General features: G+C 45.1%; 2 protein-coding genes across 5 annotated transcripts in view; one reads left to right on the top strand and one right to left on the bottom strand.

Moving 5' to 3' along the window:
* The window catches only part of NR6A1 (nuclear receptor subfamily 6 group A member 1), a 227333-nt gene extending 216899 nt beyond the window's left edge, over positions 1-10434 (bottom strand). For both annotated transcript variants that reach the window (XM_027035090.2, XM_027035091.2), the window contains exon 1: positions 10161-10434. In XM_027035090.2, the coding sequence (XP_026890891.1) occupies positions 10161-10260 (100 nt within the window). In that variant the 5' untranslated portion in view covers positions 10261-10434. The remainder of the gene's footprint in view (positions 1-10160) is intronic.
* Positions 10435-16463: 6029 nt separating this feature from the next.
* Positions 16464-19527, top strand: part of OLFML2A (olfactomedin like 2A) — a 28042-nt gene continuing 24978 nt past the window's right edge. Inside the window, exon 1 of one of the 3 annotated variants that reach the window (XM_027035095.2) lies at positions 16464-16703. In XM_027035095.2, coding sequence (XP_026890896.1) covers positions 16584-16703 — 120 coding nt within the window. In that variant the 5' untranslated portion in view covers positions 16464-16583. Of the gene's footprint in view, positions 16704-16886; positions 16971-19527 lie in introns of those variants that run through there. The other 2 variants (XM_053204632.1, XM_053204631.1) reach the window with 2 other exon arrangements.

Below are 19527 nucleotides of genomic sequence, written 5' to 3'. Positions count from 1 at the left end.
ACCTACAGAAAGCTGAGTTCTGGGCCTCCTCAACAACTATAAATGGTCTGGATTCACAAGTGTCTGCTTTGGGACAGATATGGTTGGCATTTTATAAAGACCTTGTCACTAATCCTAATAACCCTACAGTCAATTTCAAAGTTACAGTATGGGAGTGGGGAGAGATTAAATCTAGGAAACATTATTTATAATGTTACTAAGCATGAAATTTGGGGCTTAACCTCTATGGGCTTCAGTTTTCACATCTGCAAAATGGAGAGGATAACAGAACACCTAATTCATAGGGTTATGGGGATAAACTGAGTTAATATATGTAAGGTGTTTAGAATATTATACATAAATGTTAGCTGCTATAATTATTAAATGTGAATACCAAAGTTCAGAGAAGTCAAGTGACAAAGTCACATAGCTGTGATCTTTGTTCTGCCACACTCCAGAGTCCATGCTCTTTCCCTCTCACACCATCTAACCAAAATCCTTCCTCTGTGTCAGACTACTACTGCCACTTCCAAAAAACAAAGCCCTCTAAATAGATATCAGTGGGGGGTTTCCCCCAGGTGGTTTATTATCCTGGTAAAAAGGGATTTTGGAGGAAGGACTGTAAGGCTAGAGAGGAAGTCTCCTGACAGGTTAGATTTCAAGAGTATAGCAATAATATGGGAGAAAAAAATCTGTCTCAGTTATTAATTTTAGTAATGAAAACAATTTAACTCAATTGATGAAGAATGCATTTTAAAATTCCATCTGAAACTTGAAATAAAATCCAAATATTAAAATAAAAAAGACTTGTATCTTATGACTAAGCTGCAACCCCCAAAGAATACAAAAATGCTTTAAAAGGCACACTATGTGAAACTCCAAGAACACCAAGATAATTACAGAGCTCTCAAGGAAGGAAACCTAAATATCTCACTGATCTTTCATTACCCATCAAGCTTCATCTTAAGTTCTGATCCAGTAACTCCTTATTGTTATTCACATTGTTATGTGACATTTCTTCTGCCAGCAAACTCACTACAGAATGAGTTCTACATAGCAACTACCCTTAGGAGTAAATCCCTAACTCTTTAACAACATAGCAATTGACTTACACTAAAATGTTACTCACACTAGGAAAGGGTATTCTTAGACCAGAAGAGGAGATGCTTCTTCTATACCGGCTTTATTACCACATCCCTCAGTGAAAACCAGGTTAAAAGGCAAACCAATCTACAAAATAACATTACCAAAACCACAACTTTAGAAGACTCTGTGAAAGCCAAATTTATCTGAAAATAAACAAGCAAGTTATTCTTGGAAGTTTTAAAAAGCAAGATAGGATCTTTTTTATCCCATATAAATATGCCATTATTTTTACAGCAATGACTCTTATTAAGTATTTTTGTGTTGTAAGATTTATTTCCACAATTATAAATCTCCCTTTCATGAGGAAACAGGTTCTGTTGGAAATTTTCTACCACAAATTAACAGTTAAGCAACAGGTTTCATGTAGCAGGTAACAAAAGCCTGTCAGAGAACTCAGGGTGAACTAGGACACACTTCATTTAGTCAAGCAAAGAAAATTTAAAATGATAGGAACTCTTTCCATTTTTTTTTCTTCTGTAGTCCCTTTGGAGGCGGGAGGGGGAGAGGAAAGGACAACCCAAAGTAACAAAGTACTAACAATAGTATCTTGTGAAGTCACCATTTTCTTACACATTGAATTCATTCACTTAGAATAAGGTTCTCATATTTTGGTCTGAGTGATTAGGACCCCTTTTACATTCTTAAAAGTTATCGAGGACCTCAAAGAGCTATTATTTATATGAGTTATATCTATCAATATTTATCATACTGTAAAACCATTAAATTTTTAAAATATCTATTCATCTAAAAGTAATAATAAACTTGTCACATGTTATATAAATGTCTTTACGAAAAATAACTATTTTACAACAAAACAAAAAATTTGGTAAGATTAGCATTGTTTTATATTTTCGGTAATCCCTTTTAACATCTGGCTTAATTCTGGCAGTATGTTGTGATAAACTGTTTTGGTTGAAGTATAGGCAGAAAATCTGTTCTCATAGATTTATAACTGGAAAAGAAGAAGTATTTGCTTATTAAAATAACTATAGATATTTTTCTTTGATAATACACCAAGACTCAGTGAGTGGTAGATTCTTAATGGTTAGTTGAATGTGAAATATAAAACTGTATCGATGAACTCTGTGTACTTTGTCACATTAAAATCCATTGGTCTATTTGACATTTTCAACTGAACTTTTACCCCATGCACAATTTTTTTTTTAACATGATACATCAGTGATTTGGAAAATATTCCTTCACTGAAATACGATCTTCAAATTGTTAACAAATTTCATTGTACAGTATCAAAAAAAACCCCTCACATATGTTAACAATATCACCATCAATTTCATCAGAAAAGGCGTAAGTATTGGGTAGCTGTCAAGCTCAAAATGGCAGATATGAGTTTTCCAAAATTCTAATTGTCATCTGGAAGTTCAAATTTTACTCACCAGCAACAAATACTCTCAGTTTTCCTCAACATAACAAATTCACTGTTCATTTTCCAAAAACATGGAATGCCAAATACGTAGGTCCCAATAAACCTTGGTTTATCAATTGTTCTTTCAAGTGAAAATGGTGTTCCATGAAAAACAGCAGCTACTAGTTCAGTTCACAACTGCACAAGCACTTTTCCTTAAAACAACTACTCTATTTTGGTATGCAACAGAAATTCTTTGTGTGTACTTGCCTATTTGCCATTTCCTCAAATGGAATATCAAAAACATATGTACTCAAAGGTCAAGATTTAATAAAATTAATAATTTTTACCCCTTCAACAAAGACAGGCTTTGGTGAAATGGCTTTTTTTAAAAAAAATACAAGTGCACGGAGGGGACAAACACAATAACTACTAGTGCAGTTTGGTGTCTTGATTTCTTCTAAGGCGCCAACAGTTTTTACCCACCATTGTTTCTCCGACATCAGTACAAATGTTAATGTGGTGAAAAAAGCAAGTAATGTCCATATTATCATAAAAATAGTTTTGACTTCAAGAACCTCCTGAAAGGGTCTTAAGGACTCTCCCCAGGGATTCTTGAACCACACTTTGAAAACCAATGGTTTAGATATTATAGTAATAACATTTAAGGACTCAATGAATGGGAAGAAATTAAGTCTGAAACAAACATTCCAGTAATGAATGATCAACAAATGATGAATGACAGAAAACAATAAATCCATCTGAGTACCATTTCATTAATCATTTATAAATTTTAAAAGGCAAGAGATGAGAAAGCAGGATAGAGAGTAAGACTGCATAGAAGTGTTGGGTCTTTTCTTTTGTGAGAGAAAAACTAAATTGAATAAATTAGAGCTGTGATACAAACAACATTGCATTTGACCTATAAGGAGTTAACAAATGGTTAACAAGATTGAATGTTTAATCCTTCCAAAATGACACAGCTTCAAGACTGAAATGAGTGCATGAGTTACAGAAAATTTTTTAAATGAAAACTAGATATAGGTTAAGGCAGTTCCCTTCACTCAATCAGCCCATTCTTCATTTTGGCACAAATTTGTTACAGATATGTGCCCGAGTATTAAACTAGATGATAACACCTCTGTTTCCTTTGAACTCAAAGGAAATATCATAAGAAGTTTAAAAATTTGTTTAATGAATTATGTTCTTTTTTCAATCAGTGTTTTTAAAGGAGAAAATTAAGAACACAGAAATTTTGACACTACAGTGATGACTGAAAGAGCAAGCAGAACCCACCCTGAAGTATTTTTACAGACAGATCTAAAATTCCATACTATGAAATGTAAAAAGTTGCAAATAAAAGTGGAGGCTATCCATCTCTTCCACAGGACGAATTTAGTTGTGTACTTCTCTCAAAATAATGATTCTTAAGTATATTTTAAAATGAATTATAAATTGTTTCCAACACAAACCATTGTTCAAGCAAATATCTATGGTTAATACAAATACATCCTATGCTAATATCACAGCTACAGTTCCAGTGTGTTTATTACTCAATACCCTCTATCACTATTAAGAAGTTCTCTTTATAATTTTCCCTTTGACAAAGTCACTATTCTGGTCCAAACCACCCACAGAGTGTATCTTCAAATCAAATGCTCGGATTTGTTTCCGGAATACATTACATGTCACTGCCTAGGGAATTGGTTTTGGAAACATTACACTTTGCCAGCTGACTTATCAACAGTGCCCATTGAATGGACACCAATTTAAAGGCAAGAATCCCTCTAGAAAATAGAAAAATATGCTACTACTGCCATCTGTGGTTTATGCTTGAATAGCTTCTCTGGTATAAACAAACTGAAGGGTGTACAATCTGCAATTAGGATCCAAAAATCTATTTGAATATATTTTTTAAAGTTAACTCTTCTTATAACACATTGTAGGGTTTATTTAGTATATGACTGAAGAATTTCTGATTCGTTATTTGGAATTATATAATTCTGATGGTTTAGAAACCACAAACTACCTTGAATGAAAATTGTTCCATTGCATAAAGGCTCCTTTCCTCCAAACATCCATTCCTAACAAAATTCAAAGCACTGGAATGCCTCCTGTGAATTTATAATTAGGATAATTTCCCTTCTGAAATAGTGATTATCAGTATTAAAACAACCCCAAAATTTTTAAAGAAGTGTATTCGTTAAGAAAATCCAAGAATTTTCTATTAGACATGAGTTTGCTCCATTCAATATAAATTTTGAAGATTCAATTACTCCTGTAATTTTTTTTTAAGAACAAAAATTCAAAAATGCAAGTGAAGCCTCAAAGTAGGCTATTTTCACGACTTATTTTCTCTCAGTTTGCTTTCTCAAATGACAACCACTGTAGCTTAGGGATCAAAAGATTTGGTGCAGCTGGGGGTGGGGAAAAAAGCAATTCAGCTCCCCAGCAGCCAGCTGAGGAAATCCTGGTTTGCTCCCCAACTAAATCACTGTTAATTAGAATTACCAGGTTACACAGTAAAGTCTTATTTAAATAGTCATAACTAGTAAAAAAAAAAAAAAAAAAAAAAAAAAATGTTTTCTTGAGAAGCTGTTCTACACAGCCTGCTGTTGAACAGCAGGTAATAAGGACAAAATAAAGTCGGAAGCATTTTATTCTCTCAAAGTTCTCTCGTTTACAATTAATTTTAAATCACACTGAAAAGCAAGTTAGACACCTCACAATGTCTTTCTTCTAATTTTCCATGATCTATAGTCTAATAGCCTTATCCTTTTCATACAGACAAGCCATGTTGGAAAACAAGTAACAAATAGAACACTAGGCTTGATTCTCGGAATACTGTGTTATCAAAGTTATATCCAAAGGTTTTTTTTTTTTTTTTTTAAGATTAAACTCAGATAAATCTGAAACTATGGCTCTAAGAGAGGCTGAACACCCGAAAAAAAAAAAAAAAAATCACCTGCTCAGCACTTCTTGCTGACTTTAATAATTCTGGTATTTCTGAACTCTATCAATCAGAGGCATCCATAAACCCTTAAGAAATTACCTGAGCTAAAAAAACGTTGTCCTTAAAAATGTAAAAGTTTGAAACAAAATGCTTTCTTTTATAATGTCTTGGTTTGGGAAATACTTTCAAAGCAATGAAAATTTAAGTATTTTAAATCTTTACTTGTATGGGCATATTCAGTAGCTACCTTCTGTTCAAAACTGTTTCAAGGACGTTTTGTAGTAATGCAAGTTTTGTTTATCTGTTGATTCAGAATTTTAATTTTTCTATTACCCTTTTTCACATATAAAGTGATTGGTTCACACAAAATAAAGCATTTTTATGGTACTACTTTAAAAGAATAGATTTGACCAACAACGTAGAATTTGCTCTTAAAAGCTATCTTCTCAAAAACTTTCAACCTAATTATATACATGTAAATACTTAGAAAGTATCCTTTAACTTGGCTACAACACAAAAGTAAATAGCCAAAAATTATGAGAAGGCCCCCAAGATCTAGATGAGCTTGTTGAAAACGAAGTCTCCTGATTTGGAAGAAGCTATCCTGGCTTTTGAAATTCTGAAGCCAGAAGTTGTGATCTCAACACAATTCATTAATGGACCAACTTATTCAACAAAAACCAATAAATATCTACCTAGTTATAAAAACCAAGTGATGGTATCTTAATACAAGATGAAACATACACAGCCCCAGGCCCCCAAACTCCCAAACATCATTAGCAATTTAAAGCGAACTTGCACAACAAGCACTACAAGTGTTATAAGAAACTTCTTTTTATCAGTATAGTAGCAGTTGGCATTTCTACCCTCCACTAACCTAAAAATAGGTTATTTCAACCTAAGGCTTATTTTTCACCTTAGCCCCACAACGCCAGGAAAAAGGAGGAAAATTATAAACTAAGAAATTATGAATAAAATATGGAAATGTAGGATTTGGGCGTAGTTGAGGAAATCTACCAGGTTTTTTTTTTCTTTCATTATCCTCTCCATCTAACTCCCTTTCACATGCTAACACATGCCATACACACACACCACATACCTTTTTCCTATGGAATTCAGAATAATTTACAAATTAGGAAGCATGTCACGATCGTATTTTCATTACAAGGAGCAGAAATGCTCACAAAGAATTTGATGGGTGGTAAATATGAGATCAGAAATGTGGTCATCTCACACCTCAGCTGCTCAAAATCACCAGTGAATCTGTTCATTGTTGCCTTTCAGTGTTCTTTGGACGTCACGAACTTAATACAAAATACCTGTGTGCCACTTGTACTAAGCAACAGTACCAGAGTATGTTGCTGCTTTTTTTTTTTTAATGAAAGTAGAAAATTCAGAGGGGACTCCTAATTAACTTTTAAAGTCACAGAACTGAAAAGTTAAACTGTCATGGAAAAAATCTGATATTTTCAGGGATAAACATTTGCATGGCATGGTCATACCAGGAAAAAGGCATTAAGTTATTTAGCGAACTTCTCCCCATTTCCTCTGAAGTGTAGTTACAGAAACCGTGCTTTTAATTACTGGTTAATGGCTTATAACCTTCCTTTACTTGGAATATCTAAAAGATTACTACCTCATTCTGTTAAAATATAACAAATATTCAGCACATACTTCCCCAAATCTTTTGTCTCCCTTTGAAACCCCAAAAGGAGAGTCCCTCTATCATGACTGAACGAGTTCATGTTTGTTATGAAAACCTACAGCAACAACTGAAAATATCTAGCGCAGTCAGCACATGAAATTCCTGAAAGGGTGATGGTGCATCAAAAGGCTAGCAACTCTGTTCCGATAGAATAATAAAAAACATCTAAAGGACTGTAAATTCAGCATCAATGGCGTTTCCGGCAGGAAAGCATTTCTAAAATTCCACCTCCAGTTTAGTTCTTCAGGACACAAACCAAAAGACCTCCTATCTAAACAGCGATCTATTACAGATATTTCATACAAAATGTAAATCAGTCATTAGGATACAGAGCCAGAAGAATTCATTTTCTCTACTTAGAACTTAAGCAGGTTCACTTTTGGAGAAAAATATTAGGAAGTATAAAAGGAAGAAACAAGTTCCCACCATGCCAAAGATAAACTTTCTTTTTTATTTTTTCTACTTTGGTAATTCTTCTGGGAGCATGTTAAATTATAATTGCAAGAGATAATGAACATAAATTGTAAAACAGTACACAATGCTGGTTTTTACACTAAAATATCCCACAACAGTCAACATTTCATGTATTTTAAGCCCAAACTGTCCAAAGTCCCCACTGTGTTTTCAACAAAAAGGAAATATTTATAGCACTAAATCGAACTGATGTAAAATATTAAAGCCACCTTGGCCTAAATGGAATGCTCGATAACAGTCTTTAAAATGGTTCTGACCAATTGAGGAAATGAGACTATGAATGGGAAATCTGATTAAGAGTTAAAATTACCAATGAGTTCTTTAAAATGTACTAATGAATAATTAATAGCAAATGCAGTTCCTAGGTTTCCCTTACAACATTCTCAAGCAGAATTGAAAGTAATGTCTGTACTAAAATCAATCATCTACATGTTAACGCACAGGTGGGTACAGGAAGTACACACACATACAAAGACATTATGAAAATGGATACACTTAATACGGGCTATAAGATAGATGTAGCTTAGGTAAAAGTGCAGCGTGGTAAATTTTAGATCAGGATTTACAACATCCATACATAAATACCAAAACAAATCTCCACTTTAAAAGCTTAAAAAAATCAAAAGCATTAAAGAAATCCTTTGTTCCTATGATACTGTCGTCTTCTACCCTCAATGGATTCCAGCCTCCTCCTTTGTGACACGGGATTTTATTGATCTCAAAACATGTTCACATTCAGAAATTATTCTCCAAAGACACCTCATGGGACTGCCAGCCACCTAGATGGCACACATCACATACAGCCTAAAAAAGGACAAGAGTTTTTCAAACATACCACTATTTGGTCAGCACATCAAGTGAAGTTAACCAGGCTCTTTTCTAAACAGACTTTTAACTGGTAAAAACACCAGATCTACTAAACTGGCAGTAGCAAATGCTTGATGAGTCAATAAATACACGAACGCGCAGATTCACCCCAAAAATCTCTCCTTCGGCAGTTCTCATTCATTCGCCTAACTGACCTATTTTCGGGATACTTTCCTCACACCTGCCAGGTCACTGTCCTGATTGAGAAGCTTCTTGCTGAAGCAATTAATTTTTAGTGCCTCCTAACTGTCCCGGGTGTTTGCATTCAATTTGAAATCTGTTACTTGTTAGACACTGTTCGGTCCTAGATCTTTCAGAGAATTGCGAGTTTATGGCGCAGAGAGGGGAGGAGGCGCCCTTTATTCGGAAATGAGGAAGATGTGAAAGGTGGAAGGCAGGGCAAATAAATAAATAAATCGGGTTTGCAGCCGGAGCGTTTGCCGGCCGGTACGAGCACCCTTTGTAATGCAGGCCTCCCGGGGCTATCGCCTGCGCTAATTGCTCCAGGGCGCTTTCCAAGTTCAAAAGTTCACCTTTTACGACCTCACAAAAGCTCCTTACACGTTACCAATAAAAACATTCCGCGGCAAACACCGAAGGGGAAAATATCAAACAGATACAAATAAAACACCCTGAGGAAGGAGGGAGCCGGGGGGGAGGAGGGCGAGTCAGCCGGGAGGAACCCAAGGACTTGGCCCGGACGTGGGGGCAGGGGAGAGCGGGAGGAAGGGCCGGGCCAGGTGAGGAATTCTCAGCGCCTGGGTCCGGGACCGCGAAAGGGAAAAGGAGAGCTGAGCTCGGGCAGGCGCGGACCGGGACGGGCCGGTGGAAGAGAAGAAAGAGGCAGGTGTCCCGAGCGCCTGGCCGGGCCACAGATCTAAACCAGCAGAGAAAAGGGCTGAGCAGGAGCGGAGGAATGGGGTGTGGAGCAGGCACCGAGAGGTCCGAAAAAGGAACCGCTGAGCGGGTAGCTAACGAACTGGGGAGTCGGGGCAGAGGTGGAGGCTCGCGGAGCTTACGGGGGTGGCACGGGAGGCCCGGGACAACATAGGAGCAGGAAAGCGGCTTCCAGAAAGGTGAGGACACAGAGAACGACGGGGACGAGGGTGTGGCGTCCGCGGAGGGAGGGGGCACCCGCGTGGGAGAAGGCCGGGGCGGGGGGGAGGGGAGCGCGCTGAAGGGACCCTCTGGGGGGATGAAGGGGAGGCTCTGAGCATAGGGGACCCGAGGGGGAGGGGAAGCCCCCACTGACGAGACGCGAGGTGGGGGGCCAGGGAGGCTCTGCACTGTAGGGACCCAGGGAAGGGGAGGGCTCGGAGCTGAGGGGACCTGGGGGGAGGGAGGAGGATTCGCGCACAGGGGACGGGGGGAGGGGAGGCCTGTGCTGAGGGGACAGAAGGGAGGGGGAAACGAAGGTCCAGGTTGAAGGAACCGGGCAGGGGGAGGGTCCGCGCTAAGGGGAACGGGGAAGGAGGGGGAGGGTCCACACTGAGCAGGACGGGGGAGGAGAGGGAGGGTCCGCGCTGAGGGGACCGGGGTGAAGGTCCACGCCGAGGAGACCCAGAGCCGCTGCGGCTTCCCAAAAAGTCGGCCGAGAGGGGGGGGAAACCCCCGGGGCAAGGGACAGGCAGTCGGTTCTTCCTGGGCCCAGGCTCCACACGCCCCTCACCCACCGTTGCGCGGCGGCGGAGGGAGCGCGGCGGGCGGCTCCAGGAACCCCGCCGAGCCCCCGCCGCCTCCCCCTCCGCTAGGCGGCCGTTCGTCCCGCTCCATGCGGTGGTGCTCAGGGCCCGCGCTCGGTTCGCTGCTCCGCCATGACCGGCGCCTTCGTTCTCGTCGTCGTCGTCCGCCGGGGGGAGGGGGCTGTCAGGGGCCGGCGGGCTCCCGGCCGCGGCGCTCTCTGGGCCCCGAGCCGCCCGGCTCCGCGCCCCTCCGCGCCGCGCCCCCTCAGCACTGGCCAGCTCCCTCCCCCGACGTCACGCGCCGCTGCCACGCACGGTCCTGCGGAGCACGCTGGGAATTGAAGTCCGCCGGGCGAGGCCGGCCACGCGGGACCCCACCAACTAAAGGGGTGGGAATAAGGATAAGCAGCTCTGAGAAGTGAAGGCCAAGGCCTGTCAATATCTCGAACTGTGATAAAAACTTCCGGTAAAAATTTAACAAACATTACTTCAGGGCCTTCTCTTTATTTGATTTTTCCATGATTAACGATCCCTACGATTCCCCGTCTCCCCCCGCCTCGACAATGAGTCTTCCCAAGGGGCGGATCGCGAAGGAGCTGGGCGAGCACGTGCAATGAAGCCCAGCCCTGTGGGCGGGGCTTAGAGGGGGCGGAATTTAGAGGTATTCACGAGGGACTTCCTTCGCGGCTTCGGGACAAATTGGACCTGAGATTAAAGGGATGGAGTTTAACTCCAGGTGACTACGTTCGTATGCAAATAGGATCTATAAAACTCTGCTTTCCGGGGTACTCTTAAAAGCCTTTACCTCCGGGTGGGCGGGAAGGACTACGGTTTCTCTTCCTCCTCTCTAATTTTCTCCCTGCCCAACCGAATGGCAAACGAAGCTCCACACCATTGATGCCATTAAAGAGACTCTCAGACTCTTGACTCCTAGTGTCTTGAAGCCCTCCGTTTGAGAAACTCCTTACCCAACGTTGTTCGCCTTCCCTTCTCCTCGGTTACCCTGTCTGTAAAATGGGGTTAGAAGAGGGACGAGGCCCAATCGGAAGGTCCTAAGCCCCCACCCCCACCGGCTTCCTGCCTCAGTTTCCCAGAGCAAAATGCCGGATTTTGCGGTCTCCCTGCTCTCGGCTGAGTACCTTCTGCAGCCACCAGGTGGCGCGAGGCCACCAGCCTCTAGGCCTGCCCAGGCGTCGACCTTCAGCGACCCTGTCAGGGAAGGACTCATCGTGGCTGCCGCCCCAGGTCTAAGCCCTACCTGACCTGCTTGAAGACAAAGAACGAGAACTCTGGTGCTTTGCCCGCCTCCACTCTGCCGGGTCGTGCCACAGCTTCCTCATGGCTGCCTCTTCCTCATCACTCCCCTAGTCCCGCCCTCCCAATCCTGGCTCATCTGTCAATCCTTGCTTAATTTTTTTTTTTTTTTTAATCCTTATCCTGGCATTTGCACCCCTGCCTGGTCTGACCCCTGCCCACATTTCTCATCACACACCTTCCCCCACCTGCTACACAGGATGCTTTGCAAGGCTTCCTTGCAATTTGAAGGTGGCTGTTCCTTACCAACATTGGTTAATTGTATTGTATCTTTAATCTGTGCTGGCCACTGTTTAGTTTACGTTAACACTGTGTTGTCTAAACCTTACACCTGCTCTATGAGGTAGCTCTGATACTGTCCCTATGATACAATGTTGAAGTCACCCAGCAGTGATGGGGATTCCAAACCCAAACTTGGCTCCTTCAAGCTGGCTTCACCCAACGCAGTCCCAAACTCCTATTCATCTTTCAAGATCCTGTTCAAATATATCCTCAGGGACACTTTTTAAAATACTTCCCACCAGGAGACATCTAGATCTCCTCTGTGTTTCCTTACAGCTTTATTAAGCTAATTGGTTTCCTACCACCATTCCCCAGCCCCAGAGGGAGAGGAAAGCCTTAGTGTGGTGGTGGTGTGAGGGAGGGGGGGCAGAGGTCCTCTGGGTCATACCCTCAGCTCTGGGTTCTAAAATGTGTCAGGACCACATGGTTTTCCTAGGCCTTCCAGAACTTCCCTTTCTATCACAGTCCTCTGCAGATAGTGAGTTCACCTTCCCTGGAGATCCAATCAGAGGCTAAGTGGCACTGCAGAAACCTCCTGAAAGCCAGGGGTTTCAGTGGTGGACAGATTCTAAGTTGACCCTCAAAGATGGAGAAAAACTTCAGCCAAAAACTTAGCCCTTGGAAGCAACATCCTCCTCCTTCAGACTCCAGCTTTGTTGTCACTTCCTCCTAAAAGCTTTTCTAGATATGACTAGTCAAATCCCTTTATTCTCTCATCATTATAACCCCAGCTGCTAAGCACAGAGCCTAGACATAGTAGACACTGAAAAAATAATTGCTGACTGGGTAAAAGGATGAATAAAACAAATCTGACTTTTCTACTTAGTAACTGTGATCTTGGGTGTGTTACATCTAATCCTCAAAGTCCTGGTTTCTCAGGGGGAGGGAGGGAATAGACATAGTTGCTACCTCACAGGATTGTTATGAGAATTAAATAATATGATGTATGCAGGGGCGCCTGGGTGGCTCTGAGAGTTAAGCGTCCAACTCTTGATCTGAGATCAGGTCTTGATCTCAGGGTCATGAATTCAAGCCCCACGTTGGACTCTCCTAGGCGTAAAGCCTACTTACAAAAATATATGGGGTGCCTGGATGGCTCAGTCGGTTAAGTGTCCAACTTCAACTCAGGTCATGATCTCACCATTCGTGAGTTTGAGCCCCGCATCCAGCTCTGTGCTGCCAGCTCAGAGCCTGGAGCCTGCTTCAGATTCTGTATCTCCCTCTCTCTCTGCTTCCCTCCCACCGCCCCCCCCCCCACCCCTCCACACTCTGGCGCGCTCTCTCTCTCAAAAATAAACATTTAAAAAAATTTTTAATAAAAGTAATATGAGGCATGCAAAGCAATTAATATTAGGCCTAACCTAATAAATGGAACCTGTTACTACTGTTAAAGAGCTATCCTGGGGCACCTGCATGGCTCAGTTGGTTGAGCGTCCAACTTCAGACTAGGTCATGATCTCGTTCCTGGGTTTGAGCCCTGCATCGGACTCTGTGCTGACAGCTCAGGGCCTGGAACCTGTTTCAGATTCTCTCTCTCTCTCTCTCTGCCCCTTCCCCACTCATGCTCTGTTTCTCTCTCAATAAAAACATTTTTTAAAAGAGCTATCCCAGGGCGCCTGGGTGGCTCAGTCGGTTGAGCGTCCAACTTCGGCTCAGGTCATGATCTCGCACTCCGTGAGTTCGAGCCCCGCGTCGGGCTCTGTGCTGACGGCTCAGAGCCTGGAGCCTGCTTCGGATTCTGTGTCTCCCTCTCTCTCTCTGACCCTCCCCCACTCATGCTCTGTCTCTCTCTGCCTCAGAAATAAATAAACATTAAAAAAAAATTTTAATAAATAAATAAATAAAAAGAGCTATCCTAATTCCCAGTTACCTGTCTTCTGAAAATACTCCTTGGGAAGAGTCAGCTACCATGAAACTGAGAAAGGTGAGGGAAATGACAATGTACTAAGACGCAGCCACTGTCTTAAACATATAGAGTCCTATGAGGTAGGACCTGTATGGGATGCTTTCCCTACAGTGTCTGCCCTCTCCCCCCAACAATCCTGGGAAGTCAGTACTTTCCCTCAATTTACAAATGAGAAAACAGGCTCAGAAAGACATGGAAAAAACTCCCATCACCACAGGCCTCCTGACAGAAGAGCTAGAAAGGAAAGTATCCAAGGATAAGGAGAGATCTTCAGGAGAGTGGTCCTGAGGCCAGAGGCAGACAGACAAACAGGATGAACAGGATAAGACAAGGATAGAGCTAAGGACAAGGCAGGTATGAGCCCCATTATGGGCGCTTTCACCTCCACCCTGTGCTGGTGGAGACTAATCAGATCAAGTAACCACACAAACCCACATGTGCACATAAGTTCTACAACTGAGAACACACTTAGAAGTTCCTTGTGCTGTGGGAATACGTGGCAGGATTCATTTTGGTTGGCAGTGATGATCAGGGGAGGCTTTCTGGGATAAGAAGCATTGAAATAAGAGAAATGAGGAAGAGTGAGTGAGATTGAGCAGAGTTTCAGGAGGAAAGAGCATATGCAAAGGCCCCAAGGCCAAGTGAGAACTTAGAGAATCTATTGTGACTGGAGCCTGCTGAGGGACAGGGGGTAGGACCAAAAGGGTGTAGAAGAGGAAACAGAGACCTTGGGGCCATACTGTGGGACAGCCAGCAGGGGGCAGAGTTGGGGGAGGTGGGCAGTGTCCTTTTTCTTCCAGAGCCTAGCCAGAGTCAGAGCCAGGCTGCATGGGGAGAAAGGTCTGAGAAAGGGAACCCCTGCCTGGTTCTGTTTATTTTAAGTACATTTTGTCTATTATTTGAATAGATAGGACACACATTACAAAAATCCCAGATGCAAAGAAGTATTCAATGAAAAGTAAACCTTTGGGGCGCCTGGGTGGCGCAGTCGGTTAAGCGTCCGACTTCAGCCAGGTCACGATCTCGCGGTCCGGGAGTTTGAGCCCCGCGTCAGGCTCTGGGCTGATGGCTCAGAACCTGGAGCCTGTTTCCGATTCTGTGTCTCCCTCTCTCTCTCTCTGCCCCTCCCCCGTTCATGCTCTGTCTCTCTCTGTCCCCAAAATAAATAAACGTTGAAAAAAATAAAAATAAAAAAAAATTAAAAAAAGAAAAGTAAACCTTTCTCCTTACTGATTCCCAACAACTGTTTTCCCTCCTGAGCAATAACCACCATAATGACTTATTGTGTGTCCATTCACAGTCTATGCACATAAGAACGCACATACCACATTTATTTTTTTATACTAATCTAGCCCTGATTTTGACATGTCCCCAGATCTCTAGTTATGAAAGAGGCTAATTTGTACTGAACACCTGAAGCATGTGACTCGTTAATGCAGCTCAGAGTTAGGGAGCACCAGACCTTGTGCTAGGTCAGTTGTTCTTCAAACTATAAGTCCCTTAGAGGGCTTGTTAAAACACAGATTGCACAAATCCCTAGAGTTTCTGCTTCCTTAGATCCGGGGTAGGGCCTGAGAATTTGCATTTCTAAGTTCCCAGGTGATGTTGAGGCTGCTAGTCCTGGAACCACACTTTGAGACCACTCAACTAGCTACTCATGCACAAGGTATGTGCACAGTTGACTTCTCTCCCACAAGGGAAGGCGTAAAGGACACAAGGAAACAGACACATCAACTAGAACGTTTCATGTGGGATAAATTCTATGAAGAAAATGAAGAGGGGGAAGGGTTATGCATCAGGAAGAAGTGCTTGAGAGTAGCATTTGGGGTGCATATAAGGGTTCCTTTTTGAGCAGTTAAAGTTTACAAGGGCAGATAAATAGACACACAAGTGGAACTGTCTTGGATCAGGGGAGGGTCACCTACGGAGGCAGCGTGGAGAGGAAAGAGGTGTCTGGTATCCCGGAGTGCGCAGAGGTGCAAGGACAAGCAAAAGTGCCTGAGAAAGAGCCCCGTGCGAGGTTATACGGGGAATCCGAAAGAAACCGAGAGAGGAGAGAGTTTGGGAAGGAGGCATGATCAAGAGCCATCGATCCTGGGAGGTTGGAGGTGCCGCCTTAGGTGCGGTGACAGGAGGTCCCGAGGACCTCAACTAGCCATCTCCGAGCCAGACCGACAAGCGCTGGAGCGAGAGGAGGGCAGGGAACCTGAGGCGGGGCGACCAGAGGCGGCTCCTTGGGAGTTTTGCTGCCTAGGAATCAGAGAAATGAGCACTCCCTCTTGAGGATGGGGAAGAGGAAGGCTGTTTAAAAGGCAGGAGCTACTGGAGTTTAATTAGGGATCTACGGGAGGGATCACGGAGGGAAAAGGAAAAGAAACAACGGGAGAGAGAGGTCTGAGTCGTGAGATGGGTAGAGGTGGCGGGGTCTGGGTATTTGGAGAGCTGAAAAGCTCACCTGCTCTGGAAACATCACTCATCTGAACTTCACAACCACTCCAAAAGGAAAGCACTATTTTCTCCATTTTACAGATTAGGAAACTGAGGCTCAAAGAGGTGAAGGGACACGCCCACGGTCCCACATCTCACAGAACAGGACCTTCCTCCGTGTGTCGACCCCGCGCTCCGCGTTTTGGCCCCGAGGCTCCTGGGGACTCCGAACAAGACCCTTTTTTGTGTCCTGGCAGGGATGCCCTTTGGAGAGCCGCCCAATGGCGAAGAGGCCCCGCAGAGAGAAGGCCGGGCAGGGCGGGGTGCCCCCTCCACCCTAGCTCCGCCCCCGGCAGCGCGGGAGGGGGCGTGGGGCGGGGGGCGCGCCGCGCGGGCTTCGCTGGCGGCTGCACAGAGCTCACAGTGCGGCCCGCGCTTCCCAGCGTCCGCACTCGGCCGTCCGTGCCCACCGTGCCCATCCCGCCATGGCCGCGGCCGCCCTCCTAACCCGGTCCCGGCCACTGCCCCTGCTCCTGCTGCCGCCGCTGCTGCTGCTGTTGCTGCTGCTGCTGCTGCGCGCCGGCCGGGTGCGCGCTGACAGTAAGGTACGGCGCGGCCCTCTGATCGGGGCTCAGCTCCGCGGGGAGCCGGGCGCGAGGGGGCGCTGTGGCTAGGGTGCCGACCGAGGAGGGTGTCCGGGCCAGGAGCGGAGGACCAGGAGTGGGAGACCCGGCCGGCTCAGCAAGGAAGCCGCTGGGGCCAGGACCCAGGGAGAGGAGCGCGTGGGGGAAGAAGCGCTGAAGATGGTAGGAGTACTTGGGACCTGGGGCCTGAGGAAGGGTCTCCGGGACCCAGTCCAATGCGGGGAGAAGGTCAGCACTGAAACCCAGGGCCAGGGAGAGGGGACCCTGGGAGTTTAGAGGGGGCTCAGGCAAGAGATGCAGTCCCCAGCCCAGGAAGGGGATTCCTAGGAGTGCTGGGCAGGGGCAGTCTGGAAATCTGGCTGAAAGTTTCCGCGGCAGGCTAACCAGGTAGGGTAGACCCCTGGGTAACTACTAACTACCCAGGGACTCCAGGATTTGCAACAGAGCGGGAGTCAAGGCTTTCAGGCCATGCTGGGCATCCAGAGTCCCTACCCAATAAACCTAGTGGGCTGGCCACTTGCCTGGCCTCTGGTAGTCCTGCTAGGGATCTAATGCGCCTTCTGGAGGACACCGTGTTTCCCTAAGGGACCTGAGCTTTTGTTCTCTGTTGTGGCTGAAAGGATCTGCCCTGGTGTCAAGCAGACCTGAGTTCAAATCCCACTCCATCTCTCATCTGGGTGACATTGGGCCTTTACCTCTCTGAGCCTCCGTTTCCTCGCTTGTAAATATGGAAATAATAATAGTCCCCACTTCCTGCAATTGGTGTTCTTTAGTGAGGTCATGCCTGTAAAATGTTTAGCACCACACCTGGTACCTAGTAGGTGCCCAATAAATCATACTGTGATTAAGAAATCTTATCAGGGGAACCCAAAAGGAGGTGAGATCCAGAATGTTGAGAGAGCAAGCACTCAGAATCAGTGAGAGCAGGGACCCCTTGAGGGTGTTCTGGAAATGACCCAGGAAGGAGAAGGGGACTGGGAATGAATGAGGGGTGGGAAGAAAGTAGGGCCCTTACTCATACAGCAGGAGAGCAAAGGAGTGACTTCTTTGGTGTCTCTCCAGCCTCTTTCCTGGGTAGAAGATGAGGCTGCACTGCCCACAAGCAAGGTAAAAGGCAAAAGCCACTAGCCACAGGTTGAGTTTATGAGCACTGGGCACTAGCAGACCCTCACCCTGAAGGTTCAGCTCAGGGTACGAAAACAAGTGAGCTGCAGTCCTGACCATGCACTCCAAAGATAAGAAGGGAATGCATATCATTCCTATTTTACAGATGGGAAACTCGGGTGTATAGAGAAGTAGCCAGCTTGTGATCCCAAAGACCTAGGTTCTAGCCCTTTGTTGTTCTTTGATCGTGTGACCTTGGGCAAGTCACTGCCTGACTCTGGGCTTCAGTTTCCCCATCTGACAAACAATCTCTGTCCAACTTCCTTTCTATGTAGGATCTCTCGCATTCCCTGACCTGGCTCAGGTAGGGGAACAGTAAGCAAAAAAAAAAAAAAAAACTCCACACAACCTGATCAATGCTTTGCCCCTCCCATCTCTGGCTGGGAGAAATATTTGGTCCTGGGCATCCTCTGAGCCATGCAGAGGACTGTAGAGCTTGTGGGGGAGGGCTAACATTCAAAACAAAGCAAAGACAAAGAAAACCCAACATGTTGTTTATGCAGTGAGTCAGCCAAACACTTGCTAGGTTGGGTGTGTGTGTGTGTGTGTGTGTGTGTGTGTGTGTAGCTGTTCCAGGGCAAGCTGAGGCTGGTGGGTAGGGAGGTGCACCCTAGAGCCTGCAGGATGCAGCACAGCCCTCCTCAGACACCTCCCACCCCACACCACTTCAGCCAGCTGGGAAAAATAAAAATCAAGTGATGGGTGAATTTACTCTGCATTCCTCAGCACAGCCGGTCTCCTGCTGGCCCTACAGAGAGAGCTGTTTTCATTATCACCCTTTCCCTCCCCCATAACCATCCTTCCTCTCCAAGCCTGTCCTATTTTGGAGAGGGGGGAGCCCTTTGAGGGCCAGCCTGGGACTTGAAGCCTATCTAGGGCCCTAAAGGGTTAAATTGCCCCCCACCTTAGGCTTCCTGCTCCTGGGGGAGTCCAGCCCCCCCACTCCTGCCCCCCACTCTCAGGGGTGCAGGGGCAGCTCAACCCCAGTACTCACTACAGAACTCTGTGGTCTCAGGGAGCTCCTTACTCAGGGTGTTTTAATTTATAGCAAGTGTTTATAGCAAGGTCTCTCCTAAACAGGACTTGGAATTTTCATCTAAGGAGGTGCTTTGTCCAGCACGGGAGTGGGAGAAGGGCTTCACAGATTCCCTGGCATTTCTGAGGGGCTGCCCAGCTTGGAGGGACAGACAGGTAACCACATGAAAGCCAGGCATGGCACTTGGTTCTGCTGTATGCCCTTGCAATGTGGCTGAGGATTCCCCTTTGCTACTTCAGTTGCCCCATTTGTGAAGCGTGCCTCACTGCCATGCATCCAGGCGGTGACAAGGGGATGGGGGTCTTTGGTCATCCCTGCTGCTGACCAGGGGCCCAAGGACGGAGGGTAGGCCAAGGCTTGTAGGGACTGGGCCAGGAGAGCAGGAGAGGCTGGCACAGGCAGGCTGTGGTGGCGCAGGCTGAATCAAATGTTCTAGGCCAGGCTGGTCTCCGGGGGCTTCGGTGCTGTTGCGCCTCTGCTCGGGGAGTTTCTGCCTGTGGGTGTAATTGAAAACAGGCTCAGGGCATACAAGGGATACAAATGATGAAGTCCTCCTCCTGTACACAAAGAGTGTGGGGCCAGGTC

Source organism: Acinonyx jubatus, chromosome D4 (assembly GCF_027475565.1).
Source record: "Acinonyx jubatus isolate Ajub_Pintada_27869175 chromosome D4, VMU_Ajub_asm_v1.0, whole genome shotgun sequence".
NCBI lineage: Eukaryota > Metazoa > Chordata > Mammalia > Carnivora > Felidae > Acinonyx > Acinonyx jubatus.
Note: the sequence above shows the minus strand (reverse complement) of the source record. Positions and strands in the feature narration are given on the sequence as shown.